The sequence below is a fragment of the Anomaloglossus baeobatrachus genome, chromosome 1, assembly GCF_048569485.1.
Source record: "Anomaloglossus baeobatrachus isolate aAnoBae1 chromosome 1, aAnoBae1.hap1, whole genome shotgun sequence".
In the NCBI taxonomy this organism is placed as follows: domain Eukaryota; kingdom Metazoa; phylum Chordata; class Amphibia; order Anura; family Aromobatidae; genus Anomaloglossus; species Anomaloglossus baeobatrachus.
Window position 1 is genome coordinate 750555493 of NC_134353.1, and position 19560 is coordinate 750575052.

General features: G+C 49.9%; 1 protein-coding gene across 2 annotated transcripts in view; it reads left to right on the top strand.

The window, feature by feature from the left end:
- BRAP (BRCA1 associated protein) overlaps window positions 1–19560 on the top strand; it is a 149139-nt gene that overhangs the window by 55476 nt on the left and 74103 nt on the right. For both annotated transcript variants that reach the window (XM_075323736.1, XM_075323744.1), the window contains one exon: window positions 9296–9444. In XM_075323736.1, coding sequence (XP_075179851.1) covers window positions 9296–9444 — 149 coding nt within the window. The remainder of the gene's footprint in view (window positions 1–9295; window positions 9445–19560) is intronic.

Sequence of the window (19560 nt, forward strand, 5' to 3'; positions counted from 1 at the left end):
ATAGCCCTCCAGTTCCCGCTCTTTTATAGGAACGCCCTCTTCTCAGGCAGAGTTCACTCTGCTCTGGGACATCCTGCATTCTGCATCTCTGCTGAGGTGCTGCGACTGGGGGACCGGGCTTCGGGATCTGGAGGGCACACAACACCGCGCTCAGCGGTCTGGTAAGCCACAGCCGGTCTCCGGTTGTGGACCTCTGTATATTCTCCCTGGGGTTCATTCTCTGCAAAGCCCCCACTCCAGCAGCATGTCTCACACAAGGAGCAAGGCTCCAAAGCTTTATTCTGCATGCACTGCATGTAAGCTCCTGCTGCCTGAGCCGAGCACCTATCCACATTGTGATGTCTGCTCTAACTTGGCGGTGCCACAGCCTGGAGTCTCACCCCCAGTGGTCTCTCAGGCTGCTGCTGCACCTGTGATTGAACCCCCGGCCTGGGTAGAGTCCTTTTCTTGGTCCATATCCCAGTCATTTGCTGAGTCCATGGGGCTTTTGTCCAGGACTTTGAATATGCATCAGCCCCCCTCACAGGGTGCCTCTAATACTCTTGACAGAGGATTCCTTTCCTCTGACCTCCGTCCATCGGAGCTCACGGAGGATTCATCATCTGATTCCAGACCCCGTCCTTCTAAGAGAAGGCGCAGGGTTTCCTCCCCCTCCCCATCCCACGGCTCTGTCACGGCTGTTTGGTGAACAGCTGGACGAAATCATTAAAGAAGCTACTGGCGGGAAGAGTACTTCCATGCCACAAACCAAGACCAGGAAACCCGCCCAGGGTAGGAATCAATCGAGGTTTCGTTCCTTTCGTTCTTCCAACTGGTCATCCTCTAAGCCTTCCGCCTCGTCCGCTAACTCAGCCAAGGATCAGAAATCCAACTGGCGCCCAAAAGCGCGTCCGCAGAAGACCGCAGGAGGTTCTGCCACTAAGGCAGCTTCCTCATGACTCTCGGCCCGCTCCAGCCACGTCCTTAGTCGGTGGCAGGCTCTCCCACTTTGGCGACGCTTGGTTAAAGCAAGTCTCCGATCAGTGGGTGAGAGACATCATATCTCATGGCTACAGGATAGAATTCTCTTCCAGCCCTCCAAACAGATTTTTTCTCTCAACTCCCCCCTGCTCCAAGGCCGCCGCCTTCTTACAGGCCGTGGCGTCCTTGCAGGCAAACGGAGTGATTGTCCCAGTTCCCGCTCAGGAACGGTTCAGAGGTTTTTACTCAAATCTCTTCCTAGTTCCAAAAAGGACGGTACCTTCCGGCCCATCCTGGATCTCAAGCTTCTCAACAAGCATGTCCGGGTGCGGCATTTTTGCATGGAGTCTCTGCGATCAGTCATTGCCTCTATGACCCAAGGGGAGTTCCTGGCGTCCATCGACATCAGAGATGCCTATCTACATGTGCCAATCGCAGTGTCACATCAGCGTTGGTTATGTTTTGCGATAGGAGAGGATCATTTCAAATTCGTGGCTCTCCCCTTCGGGTTAGCCACGGCCCCTCGGGTATTCACCAAGGTCATGGCGGCAGTGATTGCGGTCCTGCACCTCCAGGGGTTTGCAGTGCTTCCTTATCTGGACGACCTTCTGGTCAAGGGTACATCCAGCGCAGACTGTCAGCGGAGTGTTTCGCTCACTCTCGCCACCATAACCCAATTCGGGTGGATTGTCAATCTTCCCAAATCCACTCTGACTCCGACCCAGAGTCTCACGTACCTAGGGATGCAGTTCGAGACTTTGCCGGCACTTGTGAAGTTGCCCTTAGACAAACAGCTGTCACTCCGGTTGGCGGTGCGCTCTCTCCTGAGGCCCCGCTGTTATACCCTCAGGCGTCTGATGCAGGTGCTGTGTCAAATGGTGGCCTCCATGGAGGCGGTTCCCTTTGCCCAGTTCCATCTGCGTCCTCTGCAGCTGGACATTCTCCGCTGTTGGGACAAGCGGCCTTCCTCCTTACAGAGGTTAGTGGCTCTGTCGCCACGGACCAGGAGCTCTCTTCAGTGGTGGCTTCGACCCCTCTCCCTGTCCCAAGGACGCTCCTTCCTGACTCCGTCCTGGGTGATTCTCACCACGGATGCCAGCCTATCCGGCTGGGGAGCGGTACATCTCCACCACAGAGCACAGGGCACTTGGACTCCGTCCGAGTCAGCCCTTTCAATCAATGTGCTGGAAACCAGAGCTGTGCTTCTAGCTCTCCTAGCCTTTCACCACCTGTTGGCGGGCAGGCACATTCGAGTCCAGTCAGACAACGCGACAGCGGTTGCCTACATCAATCACCAAGGCGGGACACGCAGACGCCTGGCAATGTTGGAGGTCCAAAGCATTCTTCAATGGGCGGAGGACTCCAAGTCCACCATATCCGCAGTCCACATCCCTGGCGTAGAAAACTGGGAGGCAGATTATCTCAGCCGTCAATCCGTGGACGGTGGCGAGTGGTCTTTGCACCCGGCAGTGTTTCAGTCAATCTGCCGCAAGTGGGGAACTCCGGACGTGGACCTAATGGCATCCCGTCACAACAACAAGGTTCCGGTTTACGTGGCTCGCTCCCACGATCCTCAGCCTTTGCCGCGGACGCTCTGGTTCAAGACTGGTCCCAGTTTCGTCTGTCCTACGTGTTTCCCCCTCTAGCTCTCTTGCCCAGAGTCCTGCGCAAGATCAGAATGGAGGGCCGTCGAGTCATCCTCATTGCACCGGACTGGCCCAGGCGAGCTTGGTATCCGGACCTGCTCCAACTGTCCGTGGAGATGCCGTGGCATCTTCCGGACCGTCCAGACCTGCTCTCGCAAGGTCCGTTTTTCCGCCCGAATTCTGCGGCACTCAAATTGACGGCGTGGCTCTTGAGTCCTGGATTTTGACGGCTTCTGGTATTCCTCCTGAAGTCATCTCCACTATGACTCAGGCCCGTAAGTCTTCCTCCGTCAAGATCTATCACAGGACTTGGAAAATTTTCCTGTCCTGGTGTCGCTCTTCCGGCCATTCTCCTTGGCCATTCTCGTTGCCGACCCTTCTGTCTTTTTTACAGTCCGGTCTGCAGCTAGGACTGTCCCTCAACTCTCTCAAGGGACAAGTCTCAGCTCTATCAGTACTGTTCCAGCGGCGTCTCGCCCGGCTGGCTCAGGTCCGCACCTTCATGCAAGGTGCGTCTCACATCATTCCGCCTTATCGGCGGCCCTTGGATCCCTGGGACCTTAACTTGGTCCTCACGGTATTGCAGAAACCCCCTTTCGAGCCCCTTAGGGAGGTTTTGTTTGTATCGTCTTTCTCAAAAGGTGGCCTTTCTAGTTGCCATAACTTCTCTCAGGAGAGTCTCTGATTTGGCTGCGCTCTCCTCGGAGTCACCTTTTTTGTTTTTTCACCAAGACAAGGTAGTTCTCCGTCCGACCCCGGACTTTCTTCCTAAGGTGGTCTCCCCCTTCAACCTTAACCAGGATATTTCCTTGCCTTCCTTCTGTCCGGCCCCTGTTCATCGCTTTGAGAAAGCGCTGCATACTCTAGATCTGGTGCGTGCTCTCCGGATTTATGTGTCTCGCACCGCTGCGCTTAGGCGGTGCACCTCTCTTTTTGTGCTAAGCACAGGGCGGCGCAAGGGTCTCTCTGCTTCTAAGCCGACTTTGGCCCGTTGGATTAGATCGACCATTTCGGACGCCTACCAGAGTACTCGGGTGCCTCCCCCGCCGGGGATCAAAGCACACTCGACCAGAGCTGTCGGTGCCTCTTGGGCTTTTAGGCACCAGGCTACGGCTCAACAAGTCTGTCAGGCTGCCACTTGGACTAGCCTGCATACCTTTTCGAAGCACTACCAAGTGCATGCTCATGCTTCGGCAGATGCGAGCTTGGGCAGACGCATCCTTCAGGCGGCTGTCACCCACTTGTGAAGTTAGGCTCCGCCTACTTAGTTTTTTCTGTTTATTCCCACCCAGGGACAGCTTTGGAACGTCCCATGGTCTGGGTCTCCCATAGGAACGATAAAGAAAAAGAGAATTTTGTTACTTACCGTAAATTCTTTTTCTTATAGTTCCGTATTGGGAGACCCAGCTCCCTCCCTGTTGCCTGTTGGCAATTTTCTTGTTCCGTGTGTTATCACCGGCTGTTGTCGTGGACAGAGTCTCCGGTTGTTCCGGTTCTTACTCTGTTCTACTTGTGGGTGGCTATTCTCCTTCAGCTTTTGCACTAAACTGGCTAGGACTGGCTACCAGGGGGTGTATAAGCTCAGAGGGAGGAGCTACACTTTTAAGTGTAGTACTTTGTGTGTCCTCCGGAGGCAGTAGCTAAACACCCATGGTCTGGGTCTCCCAATACGGAACTATAAGAAAAAGAATTTACGGTAAGTCACAAAATTCTCTTTATTAAATTGTTGCCTATATTAACCAATCAGAGCTCAGATTAATTAACTGTAGCAAAATAGAAGCTAAGCTGTGATTGGTTGCTATTGGCAGCCTGATAAATTTCCAGGCAACAGAAAGCCCTCCCCCTTGACCGTATATATTAGCTCACACATACACATAATAGACATGTCATGTGACTCACAGCTGCCGTATTTCCTATGTGGTACATTTCTTGTTCTTGTTGTTTGGCTGCTTATTAATAATATTTTTATTTTTGAAGGATAATACCAGACTTGTGTGCGTTTAGGGCGATTATGTGGCGAGGTTGGTGTATGTGTGGTGAGATGTGTGCTGAGGGTGGTATATGTGTTCAAGCACGTGGTAGTGTGGCGCGCATTTTGTGTGTGTGTGTTCATATCCCCGAGTGTGGTGAGTATCCCATGTCGGGGCCCCACCTTAGCAACTGTACGGTATATACTCTTTGGCGCCATCGCTCTCATTCTTTAAGTCCCCCTTGTTCACATCTGGCAGCTGTCAATTTGCCCCCAACACTTTTCGTTTCACTTTTTCCCCATTATGTAGGTAGGGGCAAAATTGATTGGTAAATAGGAACGCGCGCGGTTAAAATTTCACCTCACAACATAGCACCTGGCACTGCCCGGGATAGTAACAGTCTCTCTGTTTCTCTCCCATTCTCTGTCTGTCTCCCCCTCTGTATATATCTCTCTGTCTTTCTCTCTCTCTTTGTCTGTCTCTTTCCCTTACTGTCTCAATCTCTTTCCCTGTCTGTCTATCTATCTCTTTCCCTGTCTGTCACTTTCCCTGTCTGTCTCTTTCCCTCTCTTTCCCTGTCAGTCTGTTTCTTTGTCTGTGTCTGTCTCTTTGTGTCTGTCTCTTACCCTGTCTCTTACCCTGTCTATGTCTGTTTCTTAACCTGTCTGTGTCTGCCTCTTTCCCTGGCTGCATTGTGACACGCCAACATTCCATATAAGGGCGTGGCCGCGCATTCTTCTGAAGTTCTGGCTGCACTGTGGCTCCCAGCTCCATTCGCTTTAATGGAGGCAGGTTTTTTGTTGAATAACTGTAAAGAGCGGGGTTAAAATTTCCCCTCAAAACATAGCCTATGACGCTCTCGGGGTCCAGAAGTGAGTGTGCAAAATTTTGTGGCTGTAGCTGCGACGGTGTGGATGCTAATCCCGGACATACATACACATACACACATTACATAGCCTATGACGCTCTCTGGGTCCAGAAGTGTGAGTGTGCAAAATTTTGTGGCTGTAGCTGCGACGGTGTGGATGCCAATCCCGGACATACATACACACATACACACATTCAGCTTTATATATTAGATTATGTGATACCCTGATATATGCTATGGTGGAGTGTAGCTTTTCAAATGACATATTAGGCTTGGGAGGAAATTCCAAAGATAAGATGCATAACTCCCTCTCAAACACTGAATTAGGTGACTTCATATGCCAACTACATCCCAGAATTCTTCATTTTTACCTAGACAAGCTGTGCGCTCTGTATTTTCTAGTGCCACAAATTGATTTCCACAGCATAAAAATAAAAAAAATCTTAATTCATCTGATCGGAGTGTTATCCCAAATAGTTCTTATAAATTCCTGATGATTTTTTTAATACACTCCCAAAAAAAACATTTTATTTCTATATTGCTTTTCTGTATTACAGAATGACCTTATTTTACAAAACACAATTACCGTATTTTTCGCTTTATAAGACGCACTTTTCCTCCCCAAATTTTGGGAGGAAAATGGTGGGTGCGTCTTATAAAGCGGTAGCGGGGGGGGGGGGGGTCCTGTCTGAGGCGATCGGGCGGCCGGGTGCCTGTGGCTGCATGCAAGCGGCCGGGTACCTGTACATGCGTGCAGCGGCAGCCGGGTACCCGTGGCTGTGTGCGGGCGGCAGCGGGTGCTGTGTGGGGTCGGCAGCCGGGTACCTGTGCTTGAATGCGGTGGCAGACGGGTACCCATGGCTGTGTGCGGGCGGCAGCCGGGTGCTGTGTGCGAGCGGCAGTCGGGTGCCCGTGCGGGCGGCAGCCGGCTGCCGCCCTCACACAGGTACCCGGCTGCCGCCCTCACACAGTTACCCCGCTGCCGCCCGCACACAGCCATGGGTACCCGGCTGCCACCGCACGCAAGCACAGGTACCCGGCGGCTTGTACGCAGGGTGGGCGGGCAGCCTGCTGGCATGGGGGCGGGCGGCTGTGCAGCTTACCAGTTGTCCGCGGTCCCACTTTCAAATGATGGCGCCGGTGGAGCTCTTGGATGAGAGCTCCATCTGCGCACGCGCTGCTCCGGGAGTCAGCGCGTGCGCAGATGGAGCCCTTGGATGAGAGCTCCATCTGCGCATGCGTCGCTCCGGGCGCCATTACTTGAATCGGGACCGCGGACACACTCCACCACTGAGCCGTCGCCGCCGCTCCCACCACTGAGCCATCGCCGCCGCTCCCACCACTGAGCCGTCGCCGCCGCTGCCACCACTGAACCGGGACCGCGGACACACTCCACCACTGAGCAGTCCCTGCCGCTGCCACCACTGAGCAGTTGCCGCCGCTCCCACCACTGAGCCGTCGCCGCCACTCCCACCACTGAGCCGCCGCCGCCGCTGCCACCACTGAACCGGGACCGCGGACATACTCCACCACTGAGCAGTCCCTGCCGCTGCCACCACTGAGCAGTCCCTGCCGCTGCCACCACTGAGCAGTTGCCGCCGCTCACACCACTGAGCCGTCGCCGCCACTCCCACCACTGAGCCGTCTCCGCCGCTGCCACCACTGAACCGGGACCGCAGACACACTCCACCACTGAGCAGTCCCTGCCACCACCGCTGCCACCACTGAACCGGGACCGCGGACACACTCCACCACTGAGCAGTCCCTGCCACCACTGAGCAGTCGCCGCCGCCACTGCCACCACTGAACCGGGACCGCGGACACTCACTGCACCGGCCTGCTGCACGGCTCACCCACCACGGCTGCTGCCGCCACCACGGACCCCACGGATCCTGCCACCGCGCCTGCAACCACGGACGCCACGGCACCTGCAACCAAGGACCCCGCTGCCACTGACCTGCCGCGCCTGCCAGCACAACCTGTGCCTCCTGTGACCCCGCTTCACCACCACTGCTGCCCCCCTCCGGTAAGAGAACACCGGAGTATAAGACAGACCCCATTTTTCTTTTTTTACCTTTTTCTATGTCTAAGTTTGGGGTGCGTCTTATATTCCGGTGCGTCTTATAAAGCGAAAAATACGGTACTCTTTGTATAAAGAAAAATTGTAAAATATTAGTTTTTTTTCTAAATCAATTTTTCTATGTGATCTAAAGATGACCATACACGTTAAATGTTGGCTAAATGCTCATTAAATATACCAACTCACCCATGTATATGTATGCTCAGCTGAGCGTGCATGGTTCCTTCAGTGAAGGGAGAGATTAAAAGCCCATTTAGACAAGCCGACCGCAGCCTTTAGGCTATATGCGCACGTTGCGTACAGTTACTGCAGAAATTTCTGCAGCGATCTGAAGAGCACATGTGCGCTTTAAATCGCTGCAGAAATGTCCGTAGTGAAAAAAAAAAAAAAAGCCGATTCCATGTGCTCTGCCTGCAGCTCCTCCCATAGACAGAGCAGGAGCTGCCGGCAAAGCGCACGGAAGAAGTGACATGTCACTTCTTTTTACGCAGCGCTTCGGCAGCAGCCGAAGCGCTGCGCTCTAAAACGCCATAGACTGTGCAGGGGACGCAGGACGCATGCAGTTACGCTGCGCTACAAAGCGCAGCGTAACTGCATGTATTTACGCGACGTGCGCACATAGCCTTAAAGTGAACCTGTCAGGTGCAATATGCACCCAGTACCACGAGCAGTTCGGGGTACATATTGCTAATCCCTGCCTAACCATCCCTGTATCTAAAAGCATAGATAAAGAGATCTTTATCTTTAGGAAAAGTATTTCTAAAGTTCTTTTATCATATGCTAATGAGGCCAGCTACTAGTCGCAAGAGCGTTAATTCCCTTGGCCACCTTAGCATGTAAGCATGCCCCTGTGGGCATACTAGCATGCTAATGATTGGTTTGTCAGAGTCCTGGTCGATTTCACCGCTCTCTGCTGACACCAGATGCTAGATTTCGGCTCGTGCGCACGATCAGGAGTCCCAGACTTCCAGTCATGCGTACTATGAAGCTGGGTGTACACGTTCCTTCTTCAGACTGGTGTAGTGCCCGTGACCGGACATCCAGGGACGTTCTGATCGTGCGCACTGAGCCGAAAACCAGCGGTGGCAGCAGAGGTGAGAGCGACCATGCCTCTGACGCTGTGCATTCATTAGCATGATAGCATGCCCCTGAGGGGCAACAAGCCATGGGAACGAATGGTATTGCGACTAGTCACAGTCCTCACTAACATATGATAACTAATCTTTTAGAAATGCTTTTTCGAAAGATCTCTATCTATTCTACTAGATACAGGGACAGTTAGGCAGGGATTAGCAATATACACCCAGAACTGCTCGCATATTGCACCTGACTGGTGCAATTTAAAGAGAACCTGTCGGCATGATCTTGCATGTCAAAGTAAAGGCATGGCGGTAATGATGTTGTTATACTGATTTAAATGTATACCTTTAGTGAAGAAATCCACTTTGTGGTTGTTCTTTAATTTGCTATTGAAGTTTTTATGTAATAAGATTTAGGTGCACTGGCGTGGGACTTGGGCTAGGGTATTTATCACCTGCCCCTCCGATTGCCTTGGTGTATGAATAAATGTGAATGAAAGGTTTTTGCTTTGTGAGTGACCTGCCTCCTGTTTGAAAGTTTGTGGCAGCGCTATCCTCGCCGTGGCGGGCGCTTGCGCAGAATGATCTCAGTGGTCTTCAATAAAATGGCGGCAGTGCATTAAAGATGCATTGTCTGTGAAATGATACAAGACTGTAAAATAGACCATACATTATCTCTTTTGCTTTGTCAGGGTGCCAGTTTACCTGTGATGGACCTCACAGAACTCCCCAAGTGTACGGTGTGCCTCGAGAGGATGGATGAATCTGTGAATGGAATTCTAACCACTCTCTGTAACCACAGCTTCCACAGCCAGTGTCTGCAGCGCTGGGAGGACACCACGTAGGTGCTTCTGTTTAAATCTGTCTCTTACCTTTTTCTTCCAAAAAACAGCAAGTTCAGGTGTTTTTCGTTATCTCATTTTTATAGTAATTCTAATTTTTTTATCTACTTCATATCCATATACATAGTTAACATGGATGACATTTTTGTTTTTAATACAACTATACAGCATTTTGATTCTCTGCAAATATAAACTAAATATATTTTATGACTTCAGATGATATTTGGTTTCATGCTTCACAAATAGCGTTGTGGACTTAAAGGCATTTACTCCGAACAAAGTTCGTTTTAATCTATAAATCTTGGAATAATAATAATAATAAGTTCCACAATTACATGTGTTTTAAAAAATTAAATAAATAACATTCCTGTGCTGGGATAATCTTATAAATGTGCTCCTGCTATGTACTGTGTAATGGCCATGTCTGACCGTACAGGGACATGGTCTGATTATACCACATCTCCTGGGCAGGGGAGGTCGCAAAAGAGACTATGCAGACGGGATGCCTATGAAATGCGCTATTGTGGTCCGCTCATCCCCATCGTGTGACCCCCGGGCTCTGTGACCTATGATGTCCGGTGATGTCACATCAACTTCCAGTTGACGTGACACCACCGAGCCCTGCCCCAGTCTCCGTGAGTCAAAAAAAAATGTATACAAATATTACAGAATGGAATTGCAAGTAATTCTTTCTTTGAGGTAAAGCATTTTTTTTAAAAAAAAAACGGGCAGATAAATGTTTTACCTCCCAGAAAGACTTGTTTGCGATTTCCCTGCTGTAATATCTGTATACTCCCTCCCTGGCCCAGGAGATGTGGTATCATCAGATCATGTTCCTGCATGGTCAGACACCATTACACAGTACATAGCACGGGCACATATACAGTCAGAGTTGAAAGTGTTGGCATGCATGAAATTGTTGCAAAAAAATAAAGTATTTCTCCTAGAAAATCATTGCAATTACACAAGTTTTGTTATACACAATGTTTATTTTGTTTGTGTATTGGAACAGCACAAAAACAAATAGGAAAAAAATGCATATTGGACATAATTGTACACACAACAGCAAATATGGGCTACACAAAATTGTTGGCATCTTTCCAAAAGTGTGGGTCAACAACTTTGTTTCAAGCATATGACACTCATCCAAACTCTCCTATGGCAAGTAACAGGTGTGGGAAATATGAAACTCACATCAGAATCCAGATAAAAAAGTGAGAAGACTCAATTCTTTGCATTGTGTGTCACATTTAGCGTGGAGAACAGAAAGATGAAAAGAGAACTCTGAGGACTTGAGAACCTAAATTGTTGAAAAATTCAAAGAATCTCAAGGTTACAAGTCCATTTCCAGCATATGTTACTCATATTGTTCGAATGGAGAGAAGCATATATGGGAAAAGGAAACAACTTGCACTTTTTCATAGATTGTGGAATCCGTGGTTGCAATATGGATAAATATTAGAGTTGGGAGATGTTGGACTAGGGGCAGAGATAGTTAGTTCTATACATTCCAATATATGCTATTGAAGGGTTAAAATGTAAGATATTTGATATTGATATGGGTAATATGTACGCTGAAGGGGGAGGGGGAAGGGGATGTTGGGGAGGGAAAGTTTATAGTTCTGCTCGTTATTGCTGAAAATATAACACCTGTTTTGTATACTTGGTGGAAAAATAAAAATTTATCTGATTTAATAAAAAAAACAAGTCCATTTCCAGAGATCTTGATGTTCCTTTTTCCCAATACACAAAAAGGAAATAAACGTGTTTAACAGAATATGTGTAATTGCAATAATTTTCTGGAATAAATACTTCATTTTCTGGAACAATTTCAAGGGTGTCAATACTTGATTTTAAAATGTTTAATTCTGTGTTACGATGTTAGAGATTTGCATGGTGCAGCTCCAATAGAAATACATTGTCATCATTACACGTGCACAGAAGCAAGCATGCAGTTACTTAAACTGATGATCAGTATAAGGCCTCGGGTCCACTTCCGTTTTACACGGACGAGTGCAATTCAATAAAACATTGGATTGCACTCACACCAGTATAAAACAATGAGGCAGTGCCCATCTTTTATTTTTTTTCTTCTCACGCCAATGGGTGCGTGTGAAATATCGCTTTGCATTCTGGTGACATCCAAGTGCAGTGCAATACACGCAGAGACAAGCAGTGAAGAGATGGAGAGATCACTCTCGCCCTCTTCTCCGCAGCTCTGATCCGATTGCAAGATTAGATCACAGTTGCATGACATCTGGTTCACGCTTGCAGCAGAGCCTAAGCCAAAGCATATTTGAAGCGATAAGCATGTAGAACCGAGGCCTTACCATGATTAAACATTCAATCATTTGGTAAAGTCTCCTAGTTTCAGGGTTGACATGAGTCGATGGAGTTCACCCTATAACCTAACATGTTGTTACAGAGAAAGGCAAAAAAATAAAACAGACAGATACGAGGGGCTGCTGATAAGTCTTTGGCTTTACCCAGAAAGAAACAAGATAGGATGATGAAACTTTTCATTTATTCCACTTACTTTCCACTAATATCAACACTCTTCTTACATCGGTATTCCAAGTTCTGTAAGCCTAGCAAAAAAAAGGATTTCACTTGTGCCTCAAACCAAGCATCCGTAGCAGCCATGGCATCAGAAATGGTGTGAAATTTGGTACCCTTGAAGTTTCTTCAGGTTTGGAAACAGATGATGGTCGGAGGGAGCTAGATCTGGTGAATAAAGTGGGTGGTCAACCAGCTGGAAGCCCAACTCTGGCAGTTTTGCCATGGTCACTTGTGCAGTGTGAGCGGAGACGTCTTGCAGGAACAAGATTCCTTTGGACAGCTTGCTGCACCTTTTGGCCTTCAGAGCTGCTTTCAGTTGGTCCAAAAGTTCAATGTAATACCTTGCATTGTTGGTAGAACCCTTTGAAGGTAGTCCACACCCTCCTTATCCCAGAACACAGACGCCATCACCTTAGTGGCTGATTTTTGCACCCTAAACCTCTTTTGATGAGGAGAACCACTGTGCCTCCACTCTTTTGACTGCTCCTTATTTTCAGGGTCATACAAATAAATCCAGGTCTCATCCATAGTGACGAGTCAGTCCGGAAACGATAACAAATGGACCAGGAAGTTTTCACTCGCTTGCTTCTCTGATCTTTTGTCAATCATTTGGTGACCCACTTTGCAGACAGATTCCTCATGTCCAAATGTTCGTGGATTATGACACAAACACGTTCACAGGAAGTCCCCATGTCTGCTATTGCTTTAGATGAAATTCGTCCATTCTCCAGTATGAGGTTATGCACCGCATCGACGATCTCCGGAACAACAACCACTCTGTCGTCCAGGACGTTCTTTATCATTGGAGCTGATGTGGCCCGTTTTAAATTAATTGTGGAATATGAAGCGCATTGATCCCCCAATGTCTGCGACATATCACCATGAATATCCTGTGCGGACTTTCCTTGCAGAAACAAGAATTTTATCACTCCTCTGCTCTCAGTTGCTGTGAATATCGCATTAGACTCTGCCATTTTGTTTTTCCGCGTGCATAGAACTCTGTTGCCTTAAGCAACTAACACAAAATTTTGAAAACATATTAGACACAAGGCTTTCATGTGATGTAACATTTGTTACCATAGAAACAAAAAAATATCACAAAGCCAAAGACTTATCAGCAGCCCCTCGTAATAGCTCTATACGAGGGGAAAGTTTCCTTCTAAACTCCACATGCAGCAATCAGAATAGTTTAGTTCTCTGGAACAACGTCCCTTCACAAAATCTAGTGCCCATAATATTTCTAATATTTACCTGTAATATTATAATTAAATCTGCAAGATTATATTTTTCAAAAAAGGCATCCAGGCCCTACTTGAATTATTTTAGTGAATTGACCATTACAACATTAATGTGGGACAGAAAACAATCACTAAATGTATGAATTAAAGCTTAAAAAAATATATTTTTAATGTAAAATACATGTATATGATATATCAAAGATGAAACTTCATTTAAACTATGCAGTGGACAAAAGACACCTTCAGAATTTGTTAGTAAATAGTTTCTATGTAGTACATATTGGCATATTATAATGTGACTCTAGTTGGAAAAATCCAGTCCTTATTATAGAAGGTTGTGGCTCTTTAGAATTAAATGTGCTGTTGCAGTGCAAAAGTAGCAAGGCAAAGATAAAACCATTTTTGATCTCTATATTTGTACGAACGTCTAGAATAAACTACTAAATGGATGCACATCAACCTGGAGGAAAGGCAAAAGCGGGGTGCCGCAAGGCTCTGTCCTGGGGCCAGTGCTGTTTAACCCCCTTAACGACCGCGGGCCGTAAAATTACGTCCTAGCGGTCATAACGTTACTGCCCGCGGTCTGCCGGCGGCACCATGCCGCGATCGGCACACATCTCAGCTGATTTTCACAGCTGAGATGTGTGCCTGCTAGGCACGAGCAGAATCGTTATCTGCTTGTGCCGTTTAACCCCTTAAATGGCGCTGTCAATATGTGACCGCGCCATAATAAGCGCGATCGCGGTAAACTTTTACTTATCGCCCGATACCGGAAGTCACGTGACGCGATCACGTGACTTCCGTTAGTTGTCATGGTAGCACAGGGTCATGTGATGACTCCTGTACTACACATGAATAGCTTTCACTTTCGCTGTGCCAGCGGCACAGCAAAAGAGAAAGAGAGCGTATCTGCTGTTTACAGCTGTATAGCTGTGATCAGCAGATAGTGAAGAGCGATCGGAATGCTGATCGCAATAGCCCCCTAGGGGGACTAGTAAAATAAAAAAAAAAATTAGAAAAAAGTTTAAAAAAATAAAAAAAAACAAAAAAACCTAAAAGTTCAAATCACCCCCCCATTCGCCCCATTGAAAATTAAAGGTTTAAAAAAATAAAAAATATACACACATTTGCTATCGCCGTGTTCAGAAACGCCCGATCTATCAAAATATAAAATCAATTAATCTGATCAGTATACGGCGTAGCGGCAAAAAAAATCCAGACGCCAAAACGACGTTTTTCTTTATCATTCCTATGGGAGACCCAGACATTGGGTGTATAGCTTCTGCCTCCGGAGGACACACAAAGTACTACAGTAAAAAAAAGTGTAGCTCCTCCCTCTGAGCATATACACCCCCTGGATAACCAAATCTAGCCAGTTCATTGCTTTGTGTTCAGGAGGCATACATCCACACATGCATTCTCATCTGATTTTTCATTTTGGAAAGTGTTTGAAGAAAAGCAGGTCCAAGCCTGGACTCCCGGCATGTCCCTTCTCACCCCACTATGTCGGCGGTGGTGTTAAGGTTGATTCCAGGGCTGGAGCCTTACATGCCGCGCTCCTTCACCATCCCTCGGGCTCTGGCTTGAAGTGGGAGCCAGCACGGTTCTCCCTGCTTTGCAGGAGACCGGTCTCCATCCGCAGCCCTTCAGGATCCTGCTGGATGGAGCACTCATCCCCAGGGACTTGAAACCCTGTGTCTCACAAGCTAAGTATCTGAGACGTTTATGTTCGGGGGGTCCCTTGTACTTTATTGTTGGGGAGAGTGTGCTGTGTAACTGTTCTGACATTTCCGGCCGGTTCTCTGGTTGTCACCTGAGAACCGCGCTGATGGTGCCTGCGCGCCGGCCGCATCGCTTAAATTTAGGCCCCGGCTTCGCCCGAGGCCTAGTTTCGATTTCACTGCCCTTGCATGTCAATCATGCAGAGGGACAGTGCGGCTCCGCCCAGCGGCCGTTCGGCACAGGGGAGGGACACTCCTCTCTGAGTAAATGTCCCCTCCCCTGTAAATCTCCTTGGCCCTCCAGATCCCGCTCTCAGAGTAGGTCCCACCCCCTCTCCTCGCTCCGGCGCCATTTTATCAGCGTTCTCTCAGCGATCGGCGCTGGCTGCAGCATCCCTGCTAATCTGTCTGGGGGTCCGGGCTGTGGGATCTGCAGGGCACACAAACGGTCTGGTAAGCCACAACCTCCGGTTGTGGACATGCTTATATACTCTCTGGGGGTCATTCTGGCTCAGAGCCCCCACTTCAGCAGCATGTCTCACACAAGGAGCAAGGCTGCAAGGCTGTACTCAATATGCACTGCATGTAAGCTCATACTGCATGAACCGAGCACATATCCACATTGTGATGCCTGCTCTAACCTGACAACGCCTCAGCCTGGAATCGCACCCACAGTGGTCCCTCCGGCTGCTCCGGCTCCGGTGGCTGAACCCCCGGCTTGGGTAGAATCCTTCTCTAGGTCAATCTCCCAGTCTTTTGCCGACTCCATGGGACAGCTGTCCCGGACTTTGCTGAACATGCATCAGCCCCCTTCTCAGGGCGCCTCTGCTGCTAGGGCTCTCTCAGCGGAGCTCACAGAGGATTCTTCATCTGGTCCCAGACCCCGTCCTCCTAAGAGGAGACGCAGGGCTCCCTCTCTTTCCTCGTCCCACGGCTCTGAGTCAAGAGCTGACTCGCAGGACGAGGAGGATGCCGTTACTGGGGGCTCGGAGGCGGCCTCCATGTGCCCCATTGATCTGTCCGAAAGTGACTCAGATGTTAGTGATTTGATTGCGTCCATTAATTCTGTACTGGACCTCAATCCGCCAGTATCAGAGGAGCAACCCTCTCTGGCAGAAAAGCACCAGTTTACCTTGCCTAAGAGGACTAGGAGTGTGTTTGTTTTTTAACCACTCCAGTTTTCAGGCCACTGTGACCAAGCCTAGGGCCTGTCCTGACAAACGCTTCCCAAAGCGTAGTTCTGATGACCGTTTTCCCTTTCCACCAGAGGTGGTCAAGGAGTGGGCTCATTCACCAAAGGTAGACCCTCCGGTGTCTAGACTTTCAGCCCGGACCGTTGTATCAGTGGCTGATGGCACCTCTCTTAAAGATTCCACTGACCGCCAGGTTAACCTTCTGGCCAAATCTGTATATGAGGCGGCAGGTGCCTCGTTCTCCCCATCTTTTGCAGCAGTGTGGGCTCCCAAAGCCATCTCTGCTTCTCTAGAGGAGATTCATTCCCTCACCAGGGAATCTATGCCCGAAATGGTTGCCTTAACTTCCCAGGCTTCAGCTTTTTCATCCTATGCCATGTCTGCCATGCTGGAAGCTTCTCACCGCACTGCGGTGGCTTCGGCTAATTCCCTCGCTATCCGCAGGATCTTGTGGCTTCGAGAGTGGAAGGCAGACGCTTCTTCAAAGAAGTACCTTGCTGGGCTCCCTTTTGCTGGGTCCAGGCTGTTCGGTGAACAACTGGATGAAATTATTTGGGAAGCTACTGGCGGGAAGAGTACGTCCATGCCACAAACTAAAACCAGGAAACCTGTTCAGGGCAGGAACCAGTCGAGGTTTCGTTCCTTTCGTTCCTCCAACTGGTTGTCCTCTAAGCCCTCGGCCTCGTCCACTAACTCAGCCAAGGACCAAAAACCCAACTGGCGCACGAAGCCGCGTCCTCAGAAGACCGCAGGAGCTGCTGCCACTAAGGCAGCCTCCTCTTGACTATCTGGCCGCGCCAGCAACGTCCTTGGTCGGTGGCAGGCTCTCCCACTTTGGCGACGTGTGGTTTCAACACGTCTCCGATCAGTGGGTGAGAGATGTCATCTCCCACGGCTACAGGATAGAATTCTCTTCCAGCCCGCCAAACAGATTTTTTTCTGTCAACTCCCCCCTGCTCCAAGGCCGCCGCCTTCTCACAGGCCGTTGCATCCTTGCAGGCCAACGGAGTAATTGTACCGGTTCCCGCCCGGGAACGGTTCAGAGGTTTCTACTCAAATCTCTTCCTAGTCCCCAAAAAGGACGGTTCCTTCCGGCCCATCCTGGATCTCAAGCTTCTCAACAAGCATGTTCAGGTGCGGCACTTTCGCATGGAATCTCTGCGATCAGTCATTGCCTCAATGACCCAAGGAGATTTCCTGGCATCCATCGACATCAGAGATGCCTATCTGCATGTGCCAATTGCAGTTTTACACCAGCGTTGGCTACGTTTTGCAATCGGAGAGGAACATTTCCAATTCGTGGCTCTCCCCTTCGGGTTAGCCACGGCCCCTCGAGTATTCACCAAGGTCATGGCAGCAGTGGTTGCGGTTCTGCACCTCCAGGGGTTGGCAGTGATTCCTTACCTGGACGACCTTCTAGTCAAAGCTTCATCCAGTGCAGACTGTCAGCGGAGTATCTCGCTCACTCTCGCCACTCTAGTCCAATTCGGGTGGCTTGTCAATCTGCCCAAATCCACTCTGACTCCGACCCAGAAGCTCATGTACCTAGGGATGCAATTCGAGACTCTGCCGGCACTTGTGAAGCTGCCCTTAGTCAAACAGCAGTCCCTCCATCTGGCGGTGCGCTCTTTGCTGAGGCCCCGCCGTCATTCCATCAGGCACCTAATGCAGGTGCTGGGTCAGATGGTGGCGTCAATGGAAGCGGTTCCCTTTGCCCAGTTCCATCTGCGTCCTCTGCAGCTGGACATTCTCCGCTGTTGGGACAAGCGGACTTCCTCCTTGCACAGGTTAGTGGCTCTGTCGCCACAGACCAGGGGCTCTCTTCAGTGGTGGCTTCGGCCCCTCTCTCTGTCTCAGGGACGCTCCTTCCTGGCCCCGTCCTGGGTGATCCTCACCACGGATGCCAGTCTATCCGGCTGGGGAGCGGTATATCTCCACCACAGAGCGCAGGGCACTTGGACTCTGTCCAAATCAGCCCTCTCGATCAATGTGCTGGAAACCAGAGCTGTGCTTCTAGCTCTCTTAGCCTTTCACCACCTGTTGGCGGGCAAGCACATCCGAGTCCAGTCAGACAACGCGACAGCGGTTGCCTACATCAATCACCAAGGCGGGACACGCAGCCGCCTGGCAATGTTGGAGGTTCAACGCATTCTTCAGTGGACGGAGGACTCCAAGTCCACCATATCCGCAGTCCACATCCCAGGCGTGGAAAACTGAGAGGCAGATTATCTCAGCCGTCAAACCGTGGACAGTGGCGAGTGGTCCCTGCATCCGGCAGTGTTTCGGTCAATCTGCCGCAAGTGGGGCACTCCGGAAGTGGATCTAATGGCATCCCGGCACAACAACAAGGTTCCGGTTTACGTGGCTCGCTCCCACGATCCTCAGGCCTTTGCAGCGGACGCTCTGGTTCAGGATTGGTCCCAGTTTTGTCTGTCCTACGTGTTTCCCCCTCTAGCTCTCTTGCCCAGAGTCCTGCGCAAGATCAGAATGGAGGGCCGTCGGGTCATCCTCATTGCTCCGGACTGGCCCAGGCGAGCTTGGTACCCAGGCCTGCTCTATCTGTCCGTAGAGGTGCCGTGGCATCTCCCGGAACGTCCAGACCTTCTCTCACAAGGTCCGTTTTTCCGCCAGAATTCTGCGGCTCTCAGATTGACGGCGTGGCTCTTGAGTCCTGGATCTTGACGACTTCTGGTATTCCTCCTGAAGTCATCTCCACTATGACTCGGGCTCGGAAGTCTTCCTCGGCCAAAATCTATCACAGGACCTGGAGAATTTTCCTGTCCTGGTGTCGCTCTTCCGGCCATGCTCCTTGGCCTTTTTCCTTGCCGACCCTCCTGTCCTTTCTACAGTCCGGTCTGCAGCTAGGACTATCCCTCAATTCTCTCAAGGGACAGGTCTCGGCTCTGTCAGTGTTGTTCCAGCGGCGTATCGCCCGGCTGACTCAGGTGCGCACCTTCATGCAGAGCGCGTCTCACATCATTCCGCCTTACCGGCGGCCCTTGGATCCCTGGGACCTCAATCTGGTCCTCACGGCCTTGCAGAAACCCCCCTTTGAGCCTCTTAGGGAGGTTTCTTTGTCTCATCTTTCACAGAAAGTGGTCTTTCTAGTGGCCATAACTTCCCTCAGGAGAGTCTCTGATTTGGCTGCGCTCTCTTCGGAGTCACCTTTTTTGGTTTTTCATCAAGACAAGGTGGTTCTCCGTCCGACTCCGGACTTTCTCCCTAAGGTGGTTTCTCCTTTCCACCTTAACCAGGACATTTCCCTGCCTTCCTTTTGTCCGGCTCCTGTTCATCGCTTTGAAAAAGCGTTGCATACTCTGGATCTGGTGCGGGCGCTCCGGATCTATGTGTCTTGCACCGCTGTTCTTAGGCGGTGCACCTCTCTTTTTGTGCTAACCACAGGT